At 38.8% G+C, this 21814-nt stretch overlaps 1 protein-coding gene across 2 annotated transcripts in view; it reads left to right on the forward strand.

The window, feature by feature from the left end:
• The window catches only part of GRIN3A (glutamate ionotropic receptor NMDA type subunit 3A), a 162862-nt gene that overhangs the window by 31351 nt on the left and 109697 nt on the right, over window positions 1-21814 (forward strand). For both annotated transcript variants that reach the window (XM_059142543.1, XM_059142542.1), the window contains exon 2: window positions 15240-15844. In XM_059142543.1, coding sequence (XP_058998526.1) covers window positions 15240-15844 — 605 coding nt within the window. The remainder of the gene's footprint in view (window positions 1-15239; window positions 15845-21814) is intronic.

The raw sequence follows: 21814 nt of genomic DNA on the forward strand, positions 1-21814 counted from the left end.
ATGTAGTATCTGAGCCCTCCAAAAACTTTCAGCTTCACGGTGAGAGAGAGTTGAACAGACCCATCAACAAATAAGTAAGTTCATTTCCATTACTGACCAGTGCTCAAGAAGATGATGATGTATTCCATAAAGGTGATGGGTTTGATGGTGGGTGGTTCATCAGGCAGGATGCTAATTGTGAAATAGAAATTCCAGAAATAAACTGGGAAGAAATCAGAGAGGGAGACAAACCATGAGACACTCTGGACTCTGGGGAAACAAACTGAGGGTCACAGAAGGGAGGGGGCTGAAGGGATGGGGTAACGGGGTAACGGGTATTAAGGAGGGCATGTCTTATGATGAGCACTGGGTGTTACATGCACCTAATGAATTGTTGAACACTACATCAGAAACTAATGATGTACTATATGCTGGCTAACTGAACATAAAAAAGAAAAGAAAAGCCCAGAAATTTGAGCTGAGACCTGAATGTTGAGAAGGAATCAGCCATCTGGGGAACTGTTCTCATTTTGCATAAAAAAGCAGCAAGAATTGTGCTTGAATTCTGTTGTCCAAGATTTCTGCCCCCACTTCCTCCGGAGCCATGTATATCTGTGTCTCTGAATTCAAGTAAATAGTACCCTGATTACTTGCTTTTTATGCTAAATGCTGAGATATTTTCAGTTGTGCATAATAATAATAGGTGTGTTCTTTTTAAGTCTCAATATCCTGATAAAACTTCTATCATCTTCCTTTATCTGTCCTCTTCTTTCTCTTAACATAGTCTTTTTTATTTACTGTCATTTCCATGTGCTTTGTTAGAATACCATTCTTGGTTGGCCACTGGGATTCCACAGTTATTTCTCTGGTGCTGTTATGGTACTTCGCTTGAAATAACAGATGAGCATCTGAACGGTTGCCTTAACATGGATACCTCCATATATTCAATTATGTTTTAAATGCATCGGTGTGGAACATTTAAACAAAGTTGACTATGAATAATTTATAAAGCACAATAAATTTATTTTCCCACAGCCGTCTTTAGTGTAAAGGAAATGAATGACACTGAGTTTTCACATGTCATGATTCAGTTGTATTTCTAAACAGTGCCTCGGGCACGGTGCAGTTGAGCAATTCTGTCAATCTTCTCAGCATTCAGGTGTCACTTTCCTGATTGACATCAGAGAATCTTTGTGTCATCTGGAAGAAAATTTTATGGGAAAGCAGATAATAATTACTCTTGCCTCTAGAGAGAAACCCTATTAGTCAAATAGGAAGGTAAATGACTCATCAAAAATAGACCCACATCTCAGCTTAAAGGTCAGACTTCTCTGTCTAAACTACACATCAGCGTTTGTTCACTCAGGCAACAAATCTTCGCCGTGTGTTTCTTCTTTTCTGGGCACTGTTACTCGGGATTTTACTCTAAAATACAATATATCTGGCCCCCAGATGATCCAGGGAAGGAGATGAGGGAAGGAGTAATGACTATGCAATGTTATAAATGGTTGGGGGATCCTCAGAGTGTGGAAGGGCAGCAGATAAAAGGGAGGGATTAATACAACTCAGGGGTGAGGCAAGTCAGCTGTGTGTAACTGGCGGGAAGCTGTCTGGAAGTCTGTGGTGCCAAAAGAGAGGTAAAGAGTGTTCTGGGCAGAGAAAGTGACCTACCCAGGCATGTGGCGGTGACACAGCTGGCGCACTAGCAGAAGTCCACGTTTGGGCAGACGGCTTCCAAGATGAAAGGAAACTGATATATTTAGGCAATTGAATAAACAGGACAAGATGCCATTACTTCTGTGCTTTAGAGGAGGTAAGTGTGAGGGCTAGAGTACTTAGAGATGTCATGGGCTGCTCTGATGTCCTGTGTAATCTGGAAAGGCAGGCGAGAGGTAGGATAACAGGGTTCTCCAGGACACAGAAACGGGAGAGGATCATCAACATTGTGAATTTAGCATTTCGAGTGCTGGTCTGTATTATAAAGAAAGTTATCAATTTCCCCACCCCCCTTTTTTTTTCTGGAAATAATAAAGACCTCTCAAGGTCCCTGTTTTCTTTTTGGGTCTGTGCTCCATGACTGACTTAAAAAACATAGTGATGGTCTTTGGAGGTTCTTCCCATTTTTTTTTTTTTAAAGATTTTTTTTATTTTTTGACAGAGAGAGGTCACAAGTAAGCAGAGAGGCAGGCAGAGAGAGAGAAAGGGAAGCAGGGCCCCTGCTGAGCAGAGAGCCCGATTCGGGACTCAGTTCCAGGACCCTGAGATCATGACCTGAGCCGAAGGCAGCGGCTTAACCCACTGAGCCACCCAGGTGCCCGGTTGTTCCCATTTTAAAGCCTAAAATCTTTTGGCAAGCATTTCAAAGAAAATAATGCCAACAGAGGCTAAAAAAGTTAACAGAATGACTGTATAAGGACAGTTAATAGTTCCAGAAAGACATAATTCCAGGACTTATACAGTAAATCAGATGGAAACCCAGAAAACTTATTGTATTTGATTTCTTTTTAGCACTAAATATATTAGTAATTAATTATTCTGTGCTCTCAGAATATGATGTAATTATATATGTTTGTCACAGTGGGGAAGAAAAATTACTGAATGCATAAATCAATGCACTCTTTCTACCTCTCCTATAAAGGGCAGTTATTTGTGGCTTAAGGAGTACAGAGAGATTAGAGTATGCAAGTTTGGGCTGAGCCCGAATTTTTCCTTTAAAATTCAGGAGATAAAATTCAACAAAAGCAGATACTAATAAATATTAAAATGCAGTCATATTCAATAAAGATCATTAGGAAGACAGACCACCTCAAAAAAACAACTAGTAACCTTCCTAACTTGAGTAATGCCTTTACATCGTTCTTGCCCTTTAAATCATAGCCTTCCTTAAATGGTACAAGAGTTTGTGTTAGGTGAAATTGAAGGTGAACTTCCAAACCAAATGATAAAATCATAAGTACACTAATTGGCTTTTGGTAGATCATTTAAACTTAATCATTCTGCCCTATCTGATTATTACTGGGCTTGAATGGATACAGGCAATGATTTGACAAGTGAGTTCACAACAGGGCAGCTGCAATCCAAATCTTAAATTTGGTAACTAGCCAACTAGGTCTTTTTTCATTTCATATTCAGTGACGACACTCACACGGACCCTCCTGGAAGAACATAGACCTGTTCGTTCAGGATTCATTGTCCTAGACCTGAGGTCACCACAACTGCTTAAAGAGCCTCTGAGTTTGATAACTAATTCATGAGAAAGAACTCCCTCTGTGACTAGAGACTTTAAGAACTAAATTCAACATTTCCAGTGCCTTCTTACTGTGAGCCAGGATTTGAAAGGTAAAAGAATTAATTATGCTAATGCCTAGTAATGCAAATGAAATAAAATGTCATTGCAGCAAAGCTTAATCGTAATTAGTGGATCACAAGTTTTGAAATAAGGTGCTAAAATGGAAATTTAGTGAGATACTGTTTAATGGCATACTAATACTCTTAATGGTGTTAAACTGGTCAATGTCAGGTAGCAAGCAATGAATGTGAGACTATACAAAATTTTTAATTTCCAAATGAAATAAGCTCTTATGCAATTAAACTGACTTTATAATTTTGAACTTAATCTGGGGTGCTAAATATATATATATATATATATATGTGTGTGTGTATGCCATATTACATCACAATTAACTGAACCATGGTTTAAATGTACAAAACCTGTACTTGTATCAGTTAAAAAAAAAAATGGCTCAAGGAATTGAGAAAAAAGCTTATGTCAACTGTGGTGTCAATCCTAGAGGGTATTTAAAAATAGAAATAATCAGCATTTAGCTGAGTTTTCATTCTCTCTGTAATAAAGCAAATTAGCATATGACATAAGCCATCTCTTAATAATAGTTTCAAGCCGCATTGACATAAAGTAATCAAATTTCCATAGGAAATTTAACTTTCATGCTAGACAGTTTAATTATCTGGTGCACATTTCAATAGTTCCCATTATAAGAAAATATGCCAGAGTTTGTCACCGAGAGTGTCTATAACAATAGTTTGAACACTTCGATAAATTTTAATTATCTTATAAATCATCTGCCTGCTGATACATACAAATGTGTATATTCATTCAAATATTACTTCATTTGACCAAAACCTGGGTGGTGAATTAGTAACTAAAATCACTCGTAATATAAACTTTATTCCAGAATTCTTAAAATGTAACCAGTAATCTTGTCTTTAAGTAATATGAACATTAAAAAAATGGGCATAGAATTTGACCATTAAATCTAGCTTTAATATCCTACTCCAGAATGCCTCCTTTACCTCTCTGTAGGTTATTGATCCTGTCATCCCTTGTGTCCAGAAAATAGATATGCAAACGGATCGTATCATCTGTTTTTATAGTGCTCCACAGAGTGCTTCGTACAGCACCTTCACAGGCATAGCATCACATGGTCTCCCATGCCCTGAAGTAGTTGGTGGGCTCTTGGTAATTTTTCTCTCGTCACAGTTGAAGAAATGGAAACCACAATCCCCACAGAACAGTTCTGATCTCAAAAGCAGTCCACAGCCTCCTCAGTACTGCTGAAGCTGGCCCATTTTTGCTTATAGGATGGTCTTGATGTTTGTTACTCTTATTTCAGAGAAAATTGTGACATGAGACTTAGGCTCTTTTTCGAGGTCAAAGTATCTTAAAGGGAGGGGGTCCAAGAAGTTGGTGAAGGTAGGCACACTGACACAATGAGAGGGATGGGGAAAGCCTGGCAGGAAAGAGAGAAAATACGCTTTCTAAAGAGTCTCAAGAGTTCCAGCATCACCAGAAGCTCGGCTCCGGGAGTTCAGTCAGCAGGGATACCTGCTGGCTCCATGGCCCAGCGGTCAGGTACAAAGACCACTGCAGACATCAAAATGCTGTGAGTCATCAGAGAAGAATCAACTGTGTCAGCCCAAGGAAGTGTGCTGATTTTATTCATAACACTAATAATAATAATAATAATAATAACAAGGAGCCTGATATTTACCAAGTATTTACTACACATTAGGCATGTGATATAGCCTCCCTAATCATCTTACTCTCATTCCATCAAGCCTCCTCTTCCCTCCCATTCACCTGTGGTCTCTTGACCTCTACCTGTAGACTCAGACTTGCACCAGTGTCCAGGGCTTGTCCAAAATGTAAGCAAGAACATTGTGATGATATTTGCCTCATAATCTAAAACTCAAAAACCAAGTCACCATTCCTTTTAGTCTGGCTTAAACTTTGGGTCGTTTCTTGTCGCTGGGCACCTGCTTTAGTTCTAAACTATCATTTTGTGTCCCGGTGGTGATGATAGTGCCGTATAGACTTTAAAATCCATGAAAGAAAAGACAGTATTGGTCCTACTACTGTAGCTCAGTAATTAGCATCCAACGACGGGCATAAAATAGGTGCTCAAAATACATATTCAACTCTTCATTAAATCAACCAAATGGACCACCAGTCTAGCCCTTATACTTAGATTCTCTTGGTGTAACATTCCTAATCTCAGCAGCAGCAGAATTATTATAAACTACCACTTACTATTTACCATTTGCTGATGCTTTAAATGTATTATGTTATTTAATCCTTGCAAGGTAGGTATTTTCATGGCACAGAAAAGGAATATGAAGCTCCATGAGGCTAAATGATTTTCATAGTCTGTTACACACAGCTGGTAAAAGAACTGCAGTTCAAACAGAGATCTGAGATACTCCATGTAGAACCACCATGTTCTCCTCTGGACTCTCCTGAGGAATTGCCATGACTTTCTGAACCCCAGACCAAGGTTTTGGACCTTCTTGCTTGCTGATAGTCTTTCCTGCTATCACATGCCTCGCTGTCCTTGGTTCACCCTTTCCTTTGTTGGGACATTTTGCCTAGCTGACTGCTCTCCTAAGCACCACATAACTACGTGTCTTCAATAGTCCTATCCTTTTGATCAATGACAGTTTTAAGCACCAGAGGTTGCACCTGGGTAGGATATATCTAAATATGAATGGTCTGAGAGAGCAGGGCTCAGAGAGTGAGTGGCAGCCAAAGGCTTTAAAGACTATAAAGGGTGAGGTGAAAGAAACAAAGTATAGCCATCTAGAACAAGAGGCGGAAATGAGGTGGAACATGGATGAACAAATTGGATATCAGTAATTCATTGGAAATCTAATGAGAAAAATACGTGATCACAAGCAGAGTGTGGATAACTTGAGTAATCACCACAAACTAGTTAACTTGCTTTGCTCCTGACTTCCCTTTTTGGAAATCAGCCTGGAATGAAGGACTGAGTTGATTCAAAGGATAAAGCATGCATGCTTCCAGTGTTTCTCCTGCCTGAAGACATGCATTGCTCTAACCGTGGCCTGGCATGTCATAGGCTCTCAACACGTTTTGTTGGATAAATAAATCAGCCAGTTGAAGACAATGTTATGCATGCCAGCATTTCCTCCTAAGACCAGGTTGGTCTACCAGTGTCCTCTCTATTCCAGAAGGTGAATTCCAGTCTTCTCCATATCGCTGTAGTGACATAGACTACACCCAGCCTGACTGGTAATATTATGCCGGCTACACCGTGCATCCGTATTTCTGCCTTCCAAAGTGTTCATTGTGCTCTACTACTTGGTTATGTTTTGTTTTATATATCACTCAAAAATCCTGAGGGATATGCCCTAAGATCTTTGCTGTCACCACCATACATTGTGGTGGAATGCCATTACAGATGAGAGTTTCAACCGTGAAATTCAGTAAAATCTAAATGAAAAATTTAAGTGCGCCTTTCCAAACTTTCTTCTTCTACCAAGTACAAAATGTATGTCTTTCATTATACAACTGGCTTTCTTTGATGCTGTTAATGAAGAAATACAAGTCTTGTCGTTTTACAAGAGTTGCTACAAATGGAAGGATGAGTGAGGAAAACTGCTGGGAAACCAGGTACCTGCTGGACAGCAGGCTCACTCCCTCCCCAGGGCCCAGAAACCAGCCGCGGGGAGCACGTCATGCTAACCCATGCCGTGACACATTAAAAGTGACTGGATTTCATGAGCCTTTAGGATTACTTGCAAATAATCGGACTACAAATATTAAGTCTGTAAAAGTCACCACTCTACCTCACGTGTTCTTAACCAACTGAAAGGAATGGTTTAGAGTACTAGCCAAAAGCACAGGCTTTCAAGTCCTACAAAAGCTGGGTTTTGGGATCCAGGCTCTTATTTCTTAGTAGCCATGCAACCTTGGAAAAACAATTTTTTTTCAGTTTTTGTCACTTATTTAAAAATTTCATAAAAATTTAAAAATTTCAGTTTTTGTCATTTATTTAAAAAAGCTAATCATTGTTGTCGCCTCATGAGGCCATTGTGAGGATAAAATAAGACAGTATGCATAAAGCACTAGGGCCATTGGTAGATATTAGCTCTTCATTTATATTATTATTATTCTTAGATTACAATTTCTGGGCATGGACTCTGCCTTCTGTTTGCCTGAATCCCTAATGCAATGGTAAAAAACAAAACAAAACAAAAAAACCAGTTCGTTTATTTAAAAGCCTGGGCTTCTAAAGGAATAAGCTTTAATTTTTAGAAAAAAAAAAAGTCTTCTGTGTAATATAGGTCAAATGAGGTGTGAGATAATGAGAAGCCACAAACCTCCTGCAGCCTCTTGGCTGAAGAGAAGCGATAGCAGGGGAGAGCACGAGTTCTGAGCCCCTTGAACACTTTCAGTAATCAGACTCATGAAAGGGAGGGAATTTCATCTCTGTTAAAAGTAGTGGAAACATTATACTCATTTGAGCTTTCTGAGCTTTTGGTCTAGAAGGCAAAACCAAATGGTTTGTTTGCCCAGGAAAGAGCTGAGAGAATTTCATTTCTTTCTTCACTCTCCAAGCAAACCTGGCTTCACTACCTCCTTTCTTCTGTCAGGGAACGTCTCAAAGCATCTGGCAAGCCCTTGACCGCAGCCAGTCCTGTTTCTGAAACTTTTACTGATCCAGAAAATAGCTGAATCTGTGCTCTTGGGAAAAACAAAGAGTGATGGGGGATTTCAAGCAGTTGGCGCCAAAAATTCCTTAATTGTAAAGTGACGCTAGAATCAGTACCAAAGAGAGAATGGGTTTGGGTTTTTGGTTTTTTTTTTTCCTTTGTGTGTATGGAGGTGGAGACCGTGGGAGACAGATACTCTGCAGTGAACATAGTGTCTCCCAAATAAATAGCCTCCCCCAGCCTGAGACAGAGTTGCTGTTTTCCTGTTAGGGAGCTGGTATAATTGGTATTAGTAAAAAACACGTATTGCAGGGACTGTTGTGTGAAAATAAATAAAAAAAGAACAATAACAAAAAAAAAAAGTACACTGCAGTCACTTTAAAAGCACTTTTTTTAAATTAAGATTTTATTTATTTATTTGACAGACAGAGATCACAAGTAGGCAGAGAGGCAGGCAGAGAGAAAGAGAGAGAGAAGAGGAAGCAGGCTCCCCGCTGAGCAGAGAGCCCGATGCAGGGCTTGATCCCAGAACCCTGAGATCATGACCTGAGCTGAAGGCAGAGGCTTTAACCACTGAGCCACCCAGGTGCCCCCAAAGCACTTCTAACACAATGACTTAACTCTAAGCAAATTGTAAGAGCTGTCTAGCTTCCTAGGCCTTCCCTGTGCACTGGGCACTTCCCAGGCGTTATGATGTTCTCACGTTTAATTCTCACAATGAATCTGTAAGGAAGGAGGTAACATTAGCCCCGTTTTAGAGATAAGGAATTTATGACTCAGAGACACTAAGTGACTTGTAGAAGGTCACTCAGCTTATAAATGATGGAGCCAGAATTTAAGAGATTACCAGGATTACTGTCCCTAGCCATTCTGCTTACTGCCCCAGAAAATGAGAGACAAGTTCAGCTGACTGAAGAAGACTGTGGCCAAGCCAGCATGGAGTGTTTGGGACTTAAGGAAACATTTGCAGACTTGGCAGAAGAGGAGAGTGAAGCATCAGAGAATACAGAAGAAGGTGGTGGTTCCAACCATTACCTGGGACTAGAAATACAGTATCTAGTTGAAAGAGAATGGATGGTCAGAATGAGACCACAATATTCATTAAATGTGTATGTTTTTGTGAATGGTTACGTACGTTTACCTATATGTAGTACTTAATCATTTTATATACATTTTCTATTTTTGCGAAAGTCCCAACTGCAAGTGCTTGTCTAGTACAAATGTTTGCATCCACCTTCCATACTAATCATAAGTATTAAACTTTTCCTGGCACCCTCTTCCCCCTTTCCTACTCTTACCACACCCTGTTAGTTTCATTTACAGTAATTTTTATAATTTATAATTAGTGTTTTTTTGTCTGCATACCTGTGTATTGTCTAGCTCTCTCTCACTCCTCTTACAGGCAATGGGAAATTTCTACCAGAGGCATGGCTCACAGTAGAAGCCTAACGTATTTTTCTTGATTGAATGAGTGATCAGTTGAGGATTCTGTTTCCTGACTGATTGGTAAACGTCCTTCATAGTTCTTTGTCTGTCAGATTTGTTGCAAGTATTCTCGTTTCTCATGTTCCCTTTGTTTTTTATTGTTTATGATAGGTGTTTAATCTAGAAATAAGGTATATTGTAATACTCAGTTTAATGTATTTCTCTTTATTGTTTATGATAGGTGTTTAATCTAGAAATAAGGTATATTGTAATACTCAGTTTAATGTATTTCACCGTGATTTCTGAAACATTTGTACCTATTAGGTCTTTTTTTTTTTAAAGATTTTATTTATTTATTTGGCAGAGAGAGACACAGTGAGAGAAGGAACACAGGCTGGGGTAGTGGAAGAGGGAGAAGCAGGCTTCATGCTGAGCAGGGAGCCCAGTGCAGGCCAATCCCAGGACCCTGGGATCATGACCTGAGCTGAAGGTAGATGCTTAACAACTGAGCCACCCAGGTGCCCCTTTATTAGGTCTATCTTTTAATGATTTGCTGTTCTACTTTTAACTCTTAAATGATCTGGAATTACTTTTTAACGTATGGTGGAATTGGGAATTTAAATGAAATTATCTTCACAAACGATTATTTTCTCAACCCCTAATTTCATGTGTATTTCTTCCATATTCCTTTATGATTTGCAACATATGATATATCAATATAGCCTATTAAATCAATGTACTTCTTTACATACATTAGCATATCTGTTCTATTCATTTACCTGCTAATCCTTTTGCTACTACTTCCCTGTTTTAATTATTGTTTTATTAAAAATTGGGTTTTCTGATGTATTCTACTATCTCTTCAGACAAGGCCCCTCTATCATTTTTCCGTTTCCAGATTCTCTTACCATTCTTGCCTGACTTGACTTTCTGTGGAATTTTAATATTTTACTAGTTGTCAGTCCAGTGTGATCATAGCAGGTGAAGCAATCTTTCTTTGCACCACTGACTGATCCTCCGACACTGGCAACTTCATTGCCATCCTGGCAGCTCCTCTCTCCCTCCAGCTCTGCACTTGACTTGTTGAGATTCCATGCACACATTTCAGCATGACCATTCTTGCCCTGTACTTTTTGGAATTTTAGCCTCCGAACCAGTGTAGGAGCAGATTATGATGGGAATCAAACCTTACACATCAGTGGAGCAGAGCGGCATGTCATCTTAGGTAGAAATAAAGATTAAGTTCAACATGTAGGAAAATTATTTGAAAGCCCCTTATATTATCTATTTAGTTTGGCATGTATGGTTTTTGTGTACAGAAAACTATGTGCAATAATACACATATATTATAATACATAATAATGCATATAACATGTCATATATTATACTCATTTAGGGGAGATTTAATGATATATTTTCTTTCTCCCTACATCCCTCTACTGAGTCTGTCTATTTTAATTTATGTAAATTGAATCCACTTATGAGGCAGTTTTACTCTGTATGCATGGTTGAGAGATGCCTCCTGATTCTTAGGTTATTTTGTTATTGAATCTCTGATTTAGGAGATAGCAAAATTTATTTTTTATTATTAATTAATTTATTTATTTGATTTTTTTATAAAAGATTTTATTTATTTATTTGACAGAGATCGCAAGTAGGCAGAGAGGCAGGTGGGGGTGGGGGCTGGGGGAATGCAGGCTCCCTGCTGAGAGAGAGCCTGATGTGGGGCTTGATCCCAGGACCTGGAGATCATGACCTGAGCCAAAGGCAGAGGCTTTAACCCACTGAGCCACCCAGGCAACCCCAAAATGTATTTTTTAACAATTACATTTTGGGGCGCCTGGGTGGCTCAGTGGGTTAAGCCGCTGCCTTCGGCTCAGGTCATGATCTCAGGGTCCTGGGATTGAGTCCCACATCAGGCTCTCTGCTCAGCAGGGAGCCTGCTTCCTCCTCTCCTCTCTCTGCCTGCCTCTCTGCCTACTTGTGATCTCTCTCTGTCAAATAAATAAATAAATAAATAATCTTAAAAAAAAAAAAAGATAAAAAAATAATAAAAATTACATCTTTAAGGTCATGGGTTACTCTTTTGCAGACAGCAAACTGTATGTAAGACGTATATTTTGATTCTCAGTTTGGTTTTATGAGTCCTGTTTAAGTTTTGCCCCAGATTTGTATGGAAGTTTACTATTATGCTTGAATTTCAGTGTTACAAGTTTTCATATATTTGTGTGTGTGTGTGTGTGTGTGTGTGTGTGTGTGCAGGCACATGTGCACACCTGTGCTTTTATTATTATATGGAGAAAAACTGGAATATGCTGCATCTGAGGCTACTAGATAAATACAATATCACTAGATGCTTCCGAACTATTATTTAATAATTGTTTGAAGAATGATGTTAAAGGATAAATCTGTTAAAGGATTAGCTTCAACTGGAATTTCTTAATAAAATTGCTTATAGTGATGACTGTAATTATATGGATTAATAATTATCCCTGACAGGAGAGGGAAGGTTGTCCTTCATGTCACTCTAATGCCAAATGCAGTTGTTTCTGCCTGGTGCTAAATGCTCAAAATAATTAGCTAATTTCACTTCCCTATTTAGCAAGAGGAGAATATTTTCATCCCTGCTTCCTTGTTCCTCACATACCAATTTATTCCACCCCCAGCACAAGTTTATGGGTGACCCTTTCTTCCAACTAGAGGCAAAATATTGGGTCTTGAAGCTCTGTTGGAATTGTCCTTAGTCTTTCAGTGCAGAGATTATGATCATAGCCTAGGACTTAGGGTAAGCAAAAGAAAACTGTTTGACAAATACTATCTCTGATTAACTAAGAACCGTGTGATAAGAGATGGCTGAGATACGGTCTTTAACCTAAGGAAACTTCCAGTCTAGCATGAAAGATAAACACTAAATCGATAGCTACATTATGAAGAGTTCTATATTAAAGGAATGACCAAAATGAGACCATGACACAGACGTGAGATGGTTAATTCTGCTTGGTCAGGAGTCAGAGGAACAATCAAATCAACAAAAACCCAGTTCACCATTCCAGGAAATCAAGAGGGCAAAAATACTGTGAGAAAAAAAGATCAGCAATTCTGTCAACTGTACTTCAATTTAAAAAAAATTTTTTTAAAGGTTAACAGCAGCAGAAATGGTAGTAAATAGTACATGAGTTAGTTTCGGGAAATCTGCATGAAGAGCTGAGTTTGGGAGGATAAATATGAGCCTCCTGGAGATGTTGAGAGAGTAACACACCCCATTTGTGTAGGTGTAAAAATGCTCACTCTGCTACAAGAAAAATAAATTGTCCACTATGACTCATCTTGGTGTATATGTTTGGAGTGTTGGAGGTGAAGTTAAAGACTAGGAACGGCCTCCTCAGCCCTACTATTGATTCTGAAATTTGTTCTATGGGTGACTCAGAGGTTAGGGTGCAGAAGAATGGTATGCTCATATTTATGTTTTAGAAGGAAAGCTGGCAACAGAGTAGAGAGCTGAGGCCAAGAAGATAGTTGGGAATAATTTGTTCCCACCAGCTAAATGTAGAGCTTGCCCTCCGTTCCTTTTTGCTTCTGGAAGAGGGTTAAAGCAGAGGAGGAAATAGAAAGGAAGAAAAAGCTAAAAGAGGACAAGAATGTTCTGGAGGAATTTATATTGATCAGTCGCAGGAGTGAAGAAGAGAAGCTTCCATTCCTCTCACCTCAAGATCACTTGTATGGCATCTTGGGCCTGGAAACCAGGAACTACCTATTGGATGCTGTCTCCTGTTAGAAACTTTTTTTTTTGCCTCTCATGTCTGATCTTGTTATTAAATTTTAAATTTTAATTAAAAAAAAACAAAAAACAAAAACAACTTTCATCATTTTGTTCCAAACATGACAATGCTGACTTGCAGTTTAAACACTTAACACCTTATCAAGATCCTTATTTTCCCTCTTCCTGTTAAATGCTGCCCGGAGATGATTCTCCAAAAGTTCTGCTTTTATCGTTACAAATCCTGCTCAGAAGCTTAATTTGAAGGACAAAAGTTAAGTTCTGAGGATAAATTTTAAAACTCCATCCTTCACAGGCGCCTGGGTGGCTCTGACGGTTAGGTTAAGTATCTGCCTTTGGCTGGGTTCATGATCTCAGGATCTTGGGATCCAGTCCAGTATCCTGCTCCCTGCTCATGGGGAGCATGCTTCTCCCTCTCCCTCTGCCTGCTGCCCCCCCCTGCTGGTGTGTGGGTTCTCTTTCTAATAAATTAATAAAATCTTTAAAAACAAAAACAAAAACATCCATCCTTCCTACCAGCATGATAGCTCTCATTTACTGTGGCCTTTTGCCATAGTCTTTCTCCCATAAATCCCTTCTGAATCTTCACTCCTTAGTCTGCCCCTATTAAAATTCTTTTGGTCCTTCAGAGAATTAAAAGTTCAGCTCAAATCCTATTTCTCGTTACACATTTTTAGGTGAGTAACGGGAGGCGACACTTATATTATGTTAAGCACTTGAAACTTTATTTAGAAATCCTTCCTCATTTCTCTACATATATTATTTGTCTGAACGTTTGGAAGTTCTCAAAAATATCTGATAGCCTAGTTTCCAGTGGGAACATGTTTCATTCCATTCAGCCAGTATTTATTCTGCTCCTAATATGTGGAAGGTATCATGCTAAACATTCTCAGGATGCCAGTGTTAAGGGATAAGTAAGTCAAATGTCTGCTCTCAGAAAGAACAGCTAACAAATTTATTAATTGGAGAGTTGTTTCTACTTGACCTGCATGATTAATGATTTGTGACTTTTCAAATAAGAAATGATAATAAGAAAAAGTACTCTTCCTTCATTGATTTGGTAAATTCCATAAGTAGATGAAATTGTGATAGAAGTTCCATAAATGTATTTAAATGGCACACATTTCACTTTTCACAGGAAAAATCCCTTCTCAGTAGACACAAATACAATCAAGCCTTCAGTACTGAAATATACACTTTATCCTACTGTATATATTGCTAATTAGAGCATAGGTCTTCATTCATTTGGGCTGTTATAACAAAATATCACAGACTGGGTGGCCTATAAACAACAGAAATTGATTTCTCACAGTCGTAGAGGTTGGAAGTCAGAGATCAGGGTGCCAGTTTAATTGAGTAAGGGCTCCCTGCTGGGTCACAGCCTGCCAACTTCTCACTGGGCACTCACACAATAGTAGGGGCTGGCTCTAGGGCATTGATCTCATTCATGAGGATTCTGCCCTCATGACTTCATCACTTCCCAAAGGCCTCACCTCCTAATGCCATCATATGGAGCATTAGGATTTCAGCATGCATTTTGGGGAAACACAAGCATTCCGATAGTAGTGCCATGTGTGTATAAAATGCCTTCCTCAGAGACTAAAAGTTTAGGAAACTGATGTATCCATTTTCCACACCATCCTTATATAAGTGGCTGCACTGTTTTAGACTTCTCTGCTATTCATTTTAAAGGAAAGCAAACATAATTTATTTTAATTATTTTACCTGAGAGGAGAATTTAACAAATGAGTTACTATCAGCCATAGAATATATGAAGGGGACAAGCTATAAGGAGGTAGACAAGCCTGATAAAAATTTAAGACCAGCTGGGTCAGCCCTGACATTTACTCCAAAACCCATTTGCCCTCTGGTACTCTTAGTAAGGAAGATCAGTTGTCAGGATTCAGTAATCCCATTAGATAGGAAATATAGTTTTCCAGATGATGGGAATTTTATCCCAGAGGGATTTGAATATTGCAGGGAAAAATGAAGGATTAAGTAAGGCTCAGAAGAAAGCAAACATACCCTATGTTACCATCTTTGGCCAATGCTTTCTAATTCTTCTTTTTCGTATCTTTAAATACAGAATCCCCTTCACCTACAACTGAGTTTAGAAAATTCATTAAGTTCTGATGCTGATGTCACTGTCTCAATCCTGACCATGAACAACTGGTACAATTTTAGCTTGTTGCTGTGCCAGGAAGACTGGAACATCACCGACTTCCTCCTCCTTACCCAGAAAAATTCCAAGTTCTACCTTGGGTCTATCATCAACATCACCACCAACCTCTCCTCCACCGACGACCTCTTAAGCTTCCTGCAGGTCCAGCTTGAGAGTATTAAGAACAGTACGCCCACCATGGTGATGTTTGGCTGTGACATGGAGAGTATCCGGCGGATTTTCGAAGTTACCACCCAGCTTGGAGTAACCCCCACTGAGCTTCACTGGGTGCTGGGGGATTCTCAGAACGTCGAGGAACTGAGGACAGAAGGTTTGCCCCTTGGGCTCATTGCTCATGGAAAAACAACTCAGTCCATCTTCGAGTACTATGTACAAGATGCCATGGAACTGGTCGCAAGAGCTGTAGCCACGGCCACCATGATCCAGCCAGAACTTGCGCTCATCCCCAGCACCATGAACTGCATGGAGGTGGAAGCCACAAATCTCACTTCAGGACAATATTTATCAAGGTAAGATGCAAGGCCTGTGTTACATCCCCACTCACATGGTTTTGACTCAAAGCAAAATTTCCCTCTTTCCCCTTTGCAGAAATCTTGACTTTGAGTAGCTTTTGGCTCTAATAATATTTTTGAGAGGCTTTTGGTTACATAAGTGAGTATTTCATGATGTCATCTGGAATTTGATCTACAGATTTGAAAGCGCATGGTGTGTCATAGGGAACACCCAGTCCTGCTTTTAAACCCTGGCTTAGCCCCTTACAAGCTATTTGTTCTTGGCAAGTTGTTCAAAAACTCTGACCCTCAGTTTTCTAATTAATAAGCTAGGATTACATTGAATAGCTTAATAGATGATAATTAAGATGAAATTATATATGAAAAGTACCTAAGACCGTGCTCTGGCTTCATAGTAGATACATAACAAATGTTTCTCTCCCTGCCCACTCTTATATCAACAGACTTAGACAAATCTTTCAAAATCTATACAGAGAAAAACATTAGTTGAGCAAGAAATGGATTTTTCTCTCTCCTCCTAGGCCGTGATGCTTAAAGCATTATAGAGTCATAGTAGAAGACATAGACCCTGGAGTTAGACTCTTTGAGCTTGAATTTTAGCTGTGCCACTTACTGCCTGTGTAACTTGGTCAAGTTACTTAACTTCTCTGAGCCTTATTTCCTGTGTCCTCTGTAAAAAGGACATAACAAGGGGCGCGTGGGTGGTTCAGTGGGTTAAAGCCTCTGCCTTCAGCTCAGGTCATGATCCCAGGGTCCTGGGATGGCATCCGGCATCAGGCTCTCCGCTCAGCAGGGAGCCTGCTTCCTCCTCTCTCTCTCTGCCTGCTTCTCTGCCTATTTGTGATCTCTGTCTGTCAAATAAACTAATAAAATTTTTTTAAAAAAGGACATAACAATAGATCCTACTATTCACGGGGTCCTTGTAATAGATGAGTGATAGCTAGTTAGCTAGCTAGCTAGCTGGCCAGGGACAGAATTGAGAGTTCCACAAGAGTTTTACTGCCAGAAACTTGGAGTTTTACATGTATATCCATATCCATATGTGTGTGTGTGTGTGTGTGTGTGTGTGTAGGCATCTCTAATTACATACTATTTTATTTAAATGTACCTTTCTTCTCCAGTTTCTCAGTCTGGTTCAGAAGGTAGAATGAAAAAGCCCATTTAATTTAAAGAATAACCCATAATATGGAAATAGTTTTCATGATCCCTGGGAAAAGGAGACTTTTGTTAAAAGATACTCTATAGGAGCCTAGTTTTGTTTTTTTGTTTTGTTTTGTTTTGTTTTTTCATGAAAAGGACCACCAGTGATCAGAGAGACCAGATAAATTTTTGCCCTTTTAGAGGAGAGGGCTTAAGCTCCAGCCTGGTCCCCTTTTTAAAGTTTATTTACTTATTTTTAGTAATCTCTAGACCCAACTTGGGGCTCAGGCTCACAAACGTAGATCGAGTCTCGTGCTCTTCTGAGCAGGCAGCCCTCTTGGAGCAAGGACATCTTACTGAGAAACAAAAAACAACTCAAGTGGGCGCCTGGGTGGCTCAGTGGGTTAAGCCGCTGCCTTCGGCTCAGGTCATGATCTCAGGGTCCTGGGATCGAGTCCCGCATCGGGCTCTCTGCTCAGCAGGGAGCCTGCTTCCCTCTCTCTCTCTCTCTGCCTGCCTCTCTGTCTGCTTGTGATCTCTGTCTGTCAAATCAACAAATAAAATCTTTAAAAAAAAAAAAAAAACTCAAGTGTCTTGCATTATAGAAAGACATGACTATATAATGAAATGTCAGGTGGTTATAGTCATTTTATATTTAATCTGTATATATATATAAATTAATCTAATATGTATATTGATTGAGCAACTACTATGTGCAGGGTGACATGCTAAATGCCATATATTGGCAGAGTTTACTCACAGCCTATACACTCCCTAAAGAAAGTTGTTAATACAATAAAATAATTCAAAATTCACTTATCAGGAATCTACTGATAATAAAATTAGATATTCTGTCATCATCTGAACTTTCCATTTTCCCCATATTGTATTTGAATTTCCACAAGATTAAAGTCTTTGCATATTTTATTTTATAGATGCTATCAAGATTTAATCTTCTGTTTTTGAACTAGTGCATAATTGTGGCTCAGGATTTTATCTGGAATAAGAAAATTCTCCTTCATAACAAAAATATAAGCAAAACTTTTATGTGTAATTTTGAATAGTCATTATTTTGGAAGGACAGTCATAAATAGCAAATAGGAAAAAGCCCTTATGAAAGCTACATTAAGCTATTTAGCATCTTTCTGCCTCATGTAAAATGGAAAGCACAAGAAAAATGATTCTGTTTGGATCCTAAAAATGTTTAGAAACTACAGGGAGAACTATTTGTTGACTTGGGTTGTATATACCCTAGGGGTTCATTTTATCAAGATCAAACTGATCTTTCTGGCTCCTCAAGGTTTAATTTATGTTAAAGCTATGTGCCTCCTTTCACAAGGATCCCATGGTACTTTGTACATGAAATTATATGGTGGTACTTAGTCCATTCCATCATCATTATTTGTCTGTGTGTCTGACTTCTGAGCTAAAGTATAAATTTTGTTAAGTAGAGACACTATTATTCAGCCCAGTTTAATGCCTAGCACATAGCAACCACTTAATAGACATTTATTGAAATAGAAGGAAGGAAAGGAAATTTTATATTATATTTACATCCTATATTATCTGTGGCCAGAGAAGAAAAATAGGTGGTTGATAGGTAAATAAAATTTTGTCTAAATTAAAAACATAGTCTTTTTAAACTTAGGTGCTTAGTGTCTTTGTTCTTTTCCTTTTTTCCTTTTTTTTTTTTTTAACGGAATATTGGGTTTGTGGATGACCTTTGCCCTTGAGGTTGTTTCCACATGTTCATCTCACAAAGTTTGAAAGTTTAAAAGAGTGTAAGATTTGGAGCCCAGCAGCAATTCACTCTGTAAAAGGATCAGTGACAGTGGGTTCATCTCCATGGATGTGTTTGAGAGTGAATTCCAAGAACTTCAGGAAACATGCCTAGGACTTCTTAGGCTCCCTGAGGAATATGGTCAAAGAGAAAGTTTTAAAGGGAAGTGGGCTAAACCCTGGAAGGAGTCTTTATAATGAATAACTGAAAAGCTGCCTTAAGCCATAAAACATCTGTGGAATTTCCATCAGTCTTATTTATTTTGTTGAATACAGTCTTTTAGGAAGTTCATTATTCTCAGTCCATAAGTCACATCTGCATACAGTAATTTTCTTAATCGTTCCTAAATTTTGTGAGGCTGACCCCACGCCTTCACTGCGTAATGGAAGACATGAGGATAATGAGCCATGAATAGCGGATGTCAGTTATGCAAGCTTTCATTTCTCACACCGTCATTTTCAGTTTGGCCTGACAGAATTGTTAACATTTTAAAATGTTAATGAAATCACCAAAAACATGGATTTTTCAGCATAGGCTTTAGACTTGAAAAATGATTTCTCATGACAGACTACATAGATGTCATTAAAAATATAAGGGATTTTATTCTTCCAGGGTCCCCACTTACCAGAGCTAATGTCTATCAAAAGTATATGTAGGTAAAACCAGTTGGGAGCTAAGTTCATAGTGTGATCTTTAACAGTTTATTTGTAAGTTGTTTTATAAAATTTCAATTATTTGAAGTGATGATATCTGGGTTGTTATTCAGTAACATGAGTGTTTTTGTCCAGCCAATGGCTATTTGTTGGACTAGGATGAGGTAGACAGAATGAAGACATGCATCCTACCGTCTTCAACCTGACAGCCTATTGCCTGAGGTTGAAAAGTGAGGAAATGATGATAAAATTAAAAATACGTGATTCTTAAATAGAGATATGTTCCTATAGACAGAGGAGGAAATAATTAACTGTTCTCAGAGACTGAGGAAGAAACACTGGAATTGAATCTTGCCAAACAAGTCATTTTCTAGTTTGGAGCGAATCCAGAGTCATAGGAAATGGCAAAACCCTAAAGAGAAATTTGGTATAGTTGGAGCATACATTGCATGTGAAGAGGATTTGACATGATTCTGGAAAAGTAGTTAATTTGATAGCATGCCACACAGGGCTTTTATGCCAAGCTAAGGAGTAGTGTGCATTTTGTATGCATACTGGATGTCACGTGAATGGCTGAACATTAGCCATGACGTATTCATAAAGTCATAGTCCTGTAATGAATTCATCAGATAAAGTAATACAGCATAAAAACCTTGAAAGTAATTTTTTAAACCATTACAATAGAAAAATCGTTTTTATTTCTCAAAATTAGTTTTAGCCTTGCCCTCATTTTCTCCCTTGATTTATAAATGCCAGACTCTGGTGAAAGTAACTAGGAGTTTGACTAACCGTTTCTAGCATTAGGATTTGTCCATGCTTACTTTAGGCCTTAGATGTTAATGAATCCACTGTTCCTATAGAAAGAGCTCCCTAGGATTAGTCATAGCATGTTCAAAGACTGTTATCCTTTCTTTAAGGGTACCAAGAGTCTAGACACTTACTGACCCTTGTTCCCTTGGCATAAGAAGTCCCTGAGCCTTTAGCTTACTAATTATAGTCCTGATAGTTATTCTAGCTTCTTAGCCGGCCATAAAATCTTGCCTTCATTCTTTGAACAGCTTCTACAGGTCAGTTCTGTATCAGGTAGGCAGTGATTAGTTCACTTATTCATTCGCAACCATTTGTTGAAACTTAACTCGTATGAGGTGATCACTTTGGCTAATGCTGGAGGCACAAAGAGTAGAAAATAGGGCCCTGCTCTCAGGAAGCTTATAATCCCCTTCTTTTGTTCCCTCACTAAGCAAGATATGCTTCTCAAAATATCCATATTTTTTTATCCACTTTCTTTGACTTAGCTGTTTATCACTCTTTAACGGGATAACACCCATTCTGCCATTATTTTCTGGCATCAGCTGGCATAGTTAGGCCCCCTCCTCATTTGTCCGTGAAGAATGGTCCAACATACTAGACTCTTTCTCCTCCTTCAAGCTATGGTCATCTTCGTGCTTGCATGGTCAAGCAATACCAAGATTCACAGGCCTTTCACTCACAGTAAATGTTGCTTTATTTTACTGATTCTGGACATATTGTTTACAACCTACTATGTGCCAGATATTGTGAGGCACTAGGAAACTTCAGGAAAAAAGACCAAAACAAATATTTATTTAAAAATCCTAAGATATAAATTGATGGACCCCATTTTATTCATGGATATTAAAGGAGTTCCAGAAGAACTTGAGGCTGCATGATATAATTCTAATTTTGGATGTTCTTGCCCACCTTTACAATAATTTGCTGGCACTGTGATTATAGCAAAGTTATTTAATCTTTGGAAACTATAAATCCCTTAACTGTAAGGATTCCCACCTTGAAAACTCAAGTGGTGTGCCTAGGGTTGTTTGGCTAGTACTTTATAGGGGAAGACTGTAACCACTTCATCTAAATCCAAATTCCCAATTGAGCAGTAATATAAATCTTCCTTAATTGGGATCCCATTACTTTGTAATTCATATTCTTTTAGTCAAAGCTATATAAATCAGCAGGCATGATGAACCATGTATAAGCATTCTTGTCCTGAGGACCTACCGAGTCAAACTAGTTAGCCTATAGGATTCATCAGTTACTTAAAAGAGAGGCAGTTGCGCTGAACATGGGAGCCAGGGATTGGAGGCTGGTAACACCGGTTCCTCGTATTCCCAAGGAGAACCCATTGCTGTGAGGTAACCTACTGTGTCCTGCTGTTACTCCTAAGTTAACACTCTCAGCTAGGGTGTCCAAGGTGTCAGTACTTCTAGAAAGCACATGCCTTGGTGTCATGAATCTCAGGGACCAACATTTAAGTTCTGTTTCTAGATGTTTCCAGTAGGAGCCCCTTTCACTGGCCTAACTTGACTGAAATCCTTTGATCTTCCCACTCTCTGTCACTCAAGTCATGCCAGGAGCTGTGTCTGAAAT

Source organism: Mustela lutreola, chromosome 12, assembly GCF_030435805.1.
Source record: "Mustela lutreola isolate mMusLut2 chromosome 12, mMusLut2.pri, whole genome shotgun sequence".
Lineage (NCBI taxonomy): Eukaryota > Metazoa > Chordata > Mammalia > Carnivora > Mustelidae > Mustela > Mustela lutreola.